Source organism: Solanum tuberosum, unplaced genomic scaffold (genome assembly GCF_000226075.1).
Source record: "Solanum tuberosum cultivar DM 1-3 516 R44 unplaced genomic scaffold, SolTub_3.0 scf00514, whole genome shotgun sequence".
NCBI lineage: Eukaryota > Viridiplantae > Streptophyta > Magnoliopsida > Solanales > Solanaceae > Solanum > Solanum tuberosum.
The window spans coordinates 83,712-91,735 of NW_006239454.1; the positions used below are offsets into that span (position 1 = coordinate 83,712).

Genomic DNA, 8,024 nt, shown 5'->3' on the forward strand with positions numbered 1-8,024 from the left:
CACTACTAAAAAACTGCTAAAAAACGACGGAAGAAAAAGCGACGGACAACGTCGCTCCAAAAAAGCGACGGACATCGTCGCTCCAAAAAAGCGCGGACTAAGAGATGCCGTCCGTCGCTTTTTAATTAAAATAATTATTTTTAAAATTATTTTTCAAAAAGCGACGGACTGTATCTCTTAGTCCGTCGCTTTTTATTAAAAATAATTATTTATAAATTAAACAGTAACCACGCTGTCCGTCGTTTTAATTTATTTTATTTTATTAATTAATTTTTTAAAAAAGCGACGGACGGCATCTCTTAGTCCGCGCTTTTTTGGAGCGACGATGTCCGTCGCTTTTTTGGAGCGACGTTGTCCGTCGCTTTTTCTTCCGTCGTTTTTAAGTAGTTTTTTAGTAGTGATATCCCAAGTATTATTTTGTACGTATTTAATATGCCTTTTTCTTTTACTCGCACGCGTTTAATTTAATTTATTTGAATTTGTCTTGTTATTAATCTCACCTACCCATCATTCATAATAATATTTTCTAGTAAGGTGAGTAGTCACTTTCTAAGAATGGCTTGGTCAAGACCGCACATGGGAAAAGTTCATTTGCAATATATATAATATACTTAATGGAACTTTAGAAAAAGCAATTGTGGGATACACAATTGAAGAAACTAAGAGGAAAAAGAAAGGAAATTAAAGGGGTGCACAAAACCTTCATCTTGTAAGGCCTATATATAAGTATCCCAAACATATGAACAAAATGCACTCAGCAATTGTTTCTCCTTTATTCTAACCAAACAAAAAATACTTACTATAAATTTGTGTTTCACAATATATAATGGGTAGCCTCTCACTTGAAATGGTACGTACTCTTCATGTTTGTTACATGCACAAACATCTCCACTACTTAAACAACTCACACTTAGTTCATTCCAAAATCTTGTTTGTAATATTATTGAAATAATTATGTCTCCTGATTTTGTACAACCTCCTCGATAGATAAATTATGTTTTTATTAACTTAATTATATCTTAAATTGGATTATCATGATTATTGACAGGATTTTGAGCCATTACCCATGACACCGAGAAGTTTAGCCATGACACCGAGAAGTTTAGCGGGGCGAAGATTGTTCCCGAATGGGGAGAACAAGAAACAAAAGGTGGCACCACCAGGGGCAGGGCCAAGGAAGAACTTGGAACTTGAGGTGATGGAGCCTGGATTGAAGAATGATGGTCCCTCTCTGGACACTATCTTGGTCAATTATTTGGACACACTTACTCAACGAGTCAATTTTCATTTAGGTTATCCAGTCAACATATGTTATGATCACTATGCAACTTTAGCACCACTTTTGCAGTTTCACCTAAACAATTGTGGTGATCCTTTTCTTCAAAACACTGTCGATTTCCATTCTAAAGACTTCGAAGTAGCAGTTTTGGATTGGTTTGCACAACTGTGGGAAATTGAAAAGGACCAATATTGGGGATATGTTACCAATGGTGGTACCGAGGGCAATCTCCATGGTATTTTGTTAGGGTAAGTTCATATATTGACCTGAGTTTATATAATATAATAACTTCTATATATCGCTTCAGTGCTCTTAAATTTCTTAACATTATTTGTGTAGGCGAGAGCTACTTCCTGATGGAATATTATATGCATCAAAAGACTCTCACTACTCAGTTTTCAAAGCTGCAAGAATGTACAGAATGGATTCAGAAACAATCAACACATCAGTAAATGGAGAGATGGATTATTCAGATTTAAGAGCAAAGTTGCTTCAAAATAAGGACAAACCAGCAATTATAAATGTCACAATTGGTATGTATTTACTTCAACCTCTATCATTTTTCTTTCTTCTTTTATGAAGTAATTAGTCCTCTTACGACTTTTCCCTTGATGGTTCTTCTAACTATAGGAACTACGTTCAAAGGAGCTATTGATAATGTTGATGTTATTCTTCAAACACTCAAAGATTGTGGCTATTCACAAGATAGGTTTTACATCCATTGTGATGCAGCACTATGTGGTCTTATGACCCCTTTTATAAACAATGTGAGTTTCACTTCTTACTTCTAATTACAATTTCTTGAGTAATTTTGAGAGCAACATTCTTATAATTCTTTGTGCAATTTGAACAGATGATTAGTTTCAAGAAGCCAATTGGAAGTGTCACAATTTCTGGTCACAAGTTCTTAGGATGCCCAATGCCTTGTGGGGTCCAAATAACAAGAAAAAGCTACATCAATAATCTCTCAACAAATGTGGAGTACATTGCTTCGGTGGATGCCACTATTTCTGGTAGTCGTAACGGTTTAACTCCAATTTTCTTATGGTATAGCTTGAGCGCAAAAGGTCAAATTGGCCTGCAAAAGGATGTTAAAAAATGTCTTGACAATGCCAAATATTTGAAAGATCGTCTTCTACAAGCAGGAATAAGTGTCATGCTAAATGAGCTTAGCATCATAGTTGTACTTGAAAGGCCTCGTGATCATGAATTTGTCCGTCGATGGCAACTTTCATGTGTCAAAGATATGGCACATGTTATTGTTATGCCAGGCATCACACGGGAAATGCTTGATAATTTCATCAGTGAGTTAGTGCAACAAAGAAAACAATGGTACAAAGACGGGAAAGCAGAGGCTCCTTGTGTTGCAGATGACATTGGTGCTCAAAATTGTGCATGCTCTTATCATAAGATTGACTACATTAGTTAGTTCTTAGAAGGCAAAGAAAACGAGAGGTGGCCTTTGTTGCTGTTAATATGCCTTTCATAGAGATGGCATTTCTTGCTGTTATTTATTCATCCTTTGTTAAAACATTGAAATTGAACTGTATACATGAAACATTTTTTAAATTATAAAGTTTTAACACTCTTTTATGATATTCTTTGAATAAAATGCCTTGATATCTAATTGTTAGTTGTATATGTATTGTTTTCGCTTGTTAGTTAAAATTAACAAGTTTTCTTTAATTATTAAAAAGATTATTATAATTATTTGTTGGAAATTGTGGAAAACTAGATGTGCTTGCAAAATATGGAGGGACTAAAATCTCTATCGTTGGAATGAAATGTAGTATCTCTAATCATATCAAATGAGTAATGCAAAAATAGTGTTTCACATAAAAGTATTGTATATTGACAGGAGTAAAAATTTAACTCTAATTCATAAAGTTGGATAAAAATAAATACTAATGGGTGTAGATTGTAGATAAAATAATCGGAGCTGATAGAATTGTTAGAGATCATGATAAAAATATGATGATAGAAAGATTTTTTGTAGCAGCTTCAAGATGGAACAAACAATTATACAATTTTTAAGTGCTCTTTGTTTTGGTTCTAGCATACTTGTGACTTGTTATATCCAAAGAAAAATTCAAGTTTTGGAATTTCAATTGTATGAATTAGCAAACGTTCACCAATAATAGCTAGTAGTAAGTTTCACCGTGTTTAGTGGCAAATTGAGTACCACATATCACTTCAAAAAGAGACAAAATCCATACACATTTTTGTTTGAAGTTAAGTTTCGTAGTTCAAATTCGTATATGTAAAATTTATATTCGATCTTTGATTTTCATTAACTTTGCCCGTATAGGTCTAAAGTTAATTTTCAAATAACTAGACTAACAAAAATTTATAAATTTTGGGTATGTGTTAAATAGGAATTCATTTGATCGAGTGTCTAATTGGTCAGGCTAAATATAAAGTCATTATAAAAATTGAACTTCTAAATATGATTAATCCCAAATCTAAAATTCGTTCTTTTAAAAAATCAAATCTGAAAGCTCAATTGCAATCCAAATAAAAAATTCAGATTCCCATTTTGCGTAAACTATGTTTTTTCCCGACAGAAAACAATATTTATTATTCAACATGCTATTAGTAACACATTTATATGAGTAACATCTTTAAATTTTAATTGGTGTGAACAAAGTTAAAAATAGACCAATTCAAAGGTTGACTATTGTGTCTTTGAAAACTGCAGCTATTTTTCGTCCACTGACCAATTATCTATCTTTAGTTAGCTTCTTTGGTTCCTAATTATTGACATTTGATGGAGTGAAGCAGTAGCTACATTCCACTTTGCTTGGATTCGGACAAAGAATCCACCAAGTAGTATCCTAGTGAAATCCAGCCTTCTAATTAGCAAAACCATTTATATTATGTAAATTTTATGGGTTGTAGTTAGACATGAATGATTGCTATTAGCACCATTATAATTCTTAATATAGAATGAATTGTTTACACGCACACGTTTGATTTTGTCACTTAGAGTCTTTGCATGTTTATCTTTTTTTGGATTTGTCTTGTTATTAATCTCACCAACCCACCATTCATAATATTGGCTGGTAAGTTGAATAGTCACTTTCAAAGAATAGCCTGGTCAAGACCGCACAATGGAAAAGTTCATTTGAAAATTGCAAGTGGGATGCACAATTGAAGAAAGTAAAGAGGAAAAAGAGAGGAAATTGAAGGGGTGGTTGGTGCACAAAAAACCTTCATCTTTTTAAGGCTTATATATAAGTATGCAAGACATATGAACAAAATGCACTCAACAATATAATTACTTCTCCTTTATCCTAAGCAAACAAAAAACAAGAATGGGTAGCCTTTCACTTGAAATGGTATGTACTCTTCATGTTAGTTACATGCAAAATTTTGTTGTCCCTCCCCAAATATTATTGAAATTATCTCTCACGATTTTGTACGACCTCCTCGTTAGACAAAATATGTTTTTATTTATTTAATTGGATTATGGTTCTTGACAGGATTTTGAGCCATTACCCATGACACCGAGAAGTTTAGCGATGACACCTAGAAGTTTAGCACGGCGAAGATTGTTTCCAAATGTGGAGAACAAGAAACAGAAGGTGGAACAATCAGGCGCAGGGCCAAGGAAGAACTTACAACTTGAAGTGATGGAACCTGGTTTGAAGAATGATGGTCCTTCTTTGGACACTATCTTGGTCAATTATTTGGACACACTTACTCAACGAGTCAATTTTCATTTAGGTTATCCAGTCAACATATGTTATGATCACTATGCAACTTTAGCACCACTTTTGCAGTTTCACTTAAACAATTGTGGTGATCCTTTCCTTCAAAACACTGTCGATTTCCATTCTAAAGACTTTGAAGTGGCTGTTTTGGATTGGTTTGCACAACTGTGGGAAATTGAAAAGGACCAATATTGGGGATATGTTACCAATGGTGGTACCGAAGGCAATCTCCATGGTATTTTGTTAGGGTAAGTTCATATATTGAATTGACCTGAGTTTATATAATATAATAACTTCTATATATTGTTTCAGTGCTCTTAAATTTCTTAACATTATTTGTGTAGGCGAGAGCTACTTCCTGATGGAATATTATATGCATCAAAAGACTCTCATTACTCAGTTTTCAAAGCTACAAGAATGTACAGAATGGATTCAGAAACAATCAACACAGCAGTGAATGGGGAGATGGATTATTCAGATTTAAGAGCAAAGTTGCTTCAAAATAAGGACAAACCAGCAATTATAAATGTCACAATTGGTATGTATTTACTTCAACCTCTTTCATTTTTCTTTCCTCTTTTATGAAGTAATTAGTCCTCTTACGACTTTTCCCTTGATGGTTCTTTTAACTATATATAGGAACTACCTTTAAAGGAGCTATTGATGATGTTGATGTTATTCTTGAAACACTCAAAGATTGTGGCTATTCACAAGATAGGTTTTACATCCACTGTGATGCTGCACTATGTGGTCTTATGACCCCTTTTATAAACAATGTGAGTTTCACTTCTTACTTCTAATTACATTTTCTTTAGTAATTTTGAGAGCAACATTCTAATAATTCTTTGTGCAAATTCAACAGATGATTAGTTTCAAGAAGCCAATTGGAAGTGTCACAATTTCTGGTCACAAGTTCTTAGGATGCCCAATGCCTTGTGGTGTCCAAATAACAAGAAAAAGCTACATCAATAATCTCTCAACAAATGTGGAGTACATTGCTTCGGTGGATGCCACTATTTCTGGCAGTCGTAATGGTTTGACCCCAATTTTCTTGTGGTATAGCTTGAGCGCAAAAGGTCAAATTGGCCTGCAAAAGGATGTTGAAAGATGTCTCGACAATGCTAAATATTTGAAAGATCGTCTTCAACAAGCAGGGATAAGTGTCATGCTAAATGAGCTTAGCATCATAGTTGTACTTGAAAGGCCTCGTGATCATGAATTTGTCCGTCGATGGCAACTTTCATGTGTCAAAGATATGGCACATGTTATTGTTATGCCAGGCATCACACGAGAAATGCTTGACAATTTCATCAGTGAACTAATGCAACAAAGAAAAGTATGGTATCAAAATGGAAAGACCAATCCTCCTTGTGTTGGAGAGGATATTGGTGCTCAGAATTGTGCATGTTCTTATCATAAGATTGACTATATTAGTCCTTAGAAGGCAAAGAAAACGAGAGATGGCATTTGTTGCTATTAATATGTCTTCCATAGAGATTGCATTTTGTAACTCTTATTAATTCATTCTTTTGTTACAACATTGAAATTGAATTGTATACATGGAACTTTAAAATTAAAAAGTTTTAACACTCTTTTATGATATTCTTTGAATAGAATGCCTTGATATTCTAATTGTTAGTTGTATATGTATTGTTTTCGCTTGTTAGTTAAAATTAACAAGTTGCATTCTTTAATTATTAAAAAGATTATTATTATGTTTGTCGGAAATTGTGGAAAACTAGATGTTCTTGCAAAAATATAATGTTTCACATAAAAGTAAGGTAAATTAACACAACAAACTTACAAAATTTTAACTCTTAACTCATAGAGTTGGATAAAAGTAAATACTGATGAGTGTAGATTTGGAGATGAAAGAATTGGAGGTGGTGTAATTGTTAGAGATCATGATAGAAATATGGTGATAGAACGATTTTGTGTAGCAACTTCAAGATGGGAAAAACAATTATACAATTTTTAAGTTTTGGTTCTAGCATACTTGGACCTTGTAATATCTTATTATTTTTTTCAAGTTTGGAAATTTCAGTTGTATGAATTAGCAAACGTTCACCAATAATAGGTAGGATTAGGTTCCACCGTGTTTAGTGGCAAATTGAGTACCACATCACACTTCAAAAAAGACAAAATCCATACACATTTTCTTTTGAAGTTAAGTTTTATAGTTTTTTTTCCTAAGAACAGAAGGATTTTATTTAATTATAAGAATGTTTATTCATACAAAAGTGAAACTAATCTATGTGATACAAGAGAAGCATATGCTTCTAAAATATGGGATTGGTTGTTAATTATATGTGGATCCTTCGTTTTTCTTTCGTATTTTGTTAATAGGTCCACTACTATATGAGCCTCCCTCGGAATGATCTTCAGAAATAATCCTTTCAGCCGTAGAAATAGCGATTAGCAATCAGTGTAGATATGTGAATACATGAGGTTATTACTATATAAAGTATTAAGTAGTTCCTGAGAATCAGTTTTTAAGCTTTGTAGTTTCAATACTAGACATATGAATTTAAAATTTAAGTCCTATCAGACCAAAAGCTTTTAAGTTGTCTGAAAGTTGACTTTATTTAGAATAACTTTAGATTTCGTATATCTACAAATTATATTCAATCTTTATTTATTTTTTAAGTTAGACCATATAGGTCTAAAGTTAATTTTGAAATAACTAGAACAAAAAATTATAAATTTTGGGTTTTTTTTAAATAGGTATCTCGAAATCGGTTATTGAATTGACATTTATGATCGAGTGTCTAAGTGACCAGGCTTAATATAAAGTTATTATAAAAAAATTAAATTTTTAAATACAATTAATCTCAAATCTAACATCCATTTAAAAAGAAACATCAATTTTGAAAGCTCAACTGCAATCGAAATAAAATTTTCAAATTAGATTTTAGGCAAAAGTACTCATTACCCCCCTGAACTTGAAGCTTTTTATACGGTGTACACCTAAACTAAATTCTGTTTTAATTACCCCCCCCCCCGAGCCCTAGAATCGGAGGAGTCAGTACAGA

The 8,024-nt window shown here is 32.9% G+C and overlaps 2 protein-coding genes across 2 annotated transcripts; both read left to right on the forward strand.

Annotated features, from left to right (window-relative positions):
- The first annotated feature begins 736 nt into the window (after nucleotides 1-736).
- On the forward strand, nucleotides 737-2,875 carry LOC102581623 (histidine decarboxylase-like). The gene is made up of 5 exons (XM_006365104.2): nucleotides 737-850; nucleotides 1,049-1,527; nucleotides 1,619-1,812; nucleotides 1,910-2,046; nucleotides 2,133-2,875. The coding sequence occupies exons 1-5, from the start codon at nucleotides 827-829 to the stop codon at nucleotides 2,706-2,708; spliced, it is 1,410 nt and encodes a 469-aa protein (XP_006365166.1). The 5' UTR covers nucleotides 737-826; the 3' UTR covers nucleotides 2,709-2,875.
- A 1,634-nt stretch (nucleotides 2,876-4,509) lies between these two features.
- Nucleotides 4,510-6,608, forward strand: LOC102581954 (histidine decarboxylase-like). Its single transcript, XM_006365105.2, has 5 exons — nucleotides 4,510-4,617; nucleotides 4,762-5,240; nucleotides 5,337-5,530; nucleotides 5,632-5,768; nucleotides 5,855-6,608. Exons 1-5 carry the CDS (start codon nucleotides 4,594-4,596, stop codon nucleotides 6,431-6,433), a joined length of 1,413 nt encoding a protein of 470 aa, XP_006365167.1. The 5' UTR covers nucleotides 4,510-4,593; the 3' UTR covers nucleotides 6,434-6,608.
- The last annotated feature ends 1,416 nt before the right edge of the window (nucleotides 6,609-8,024 follow it).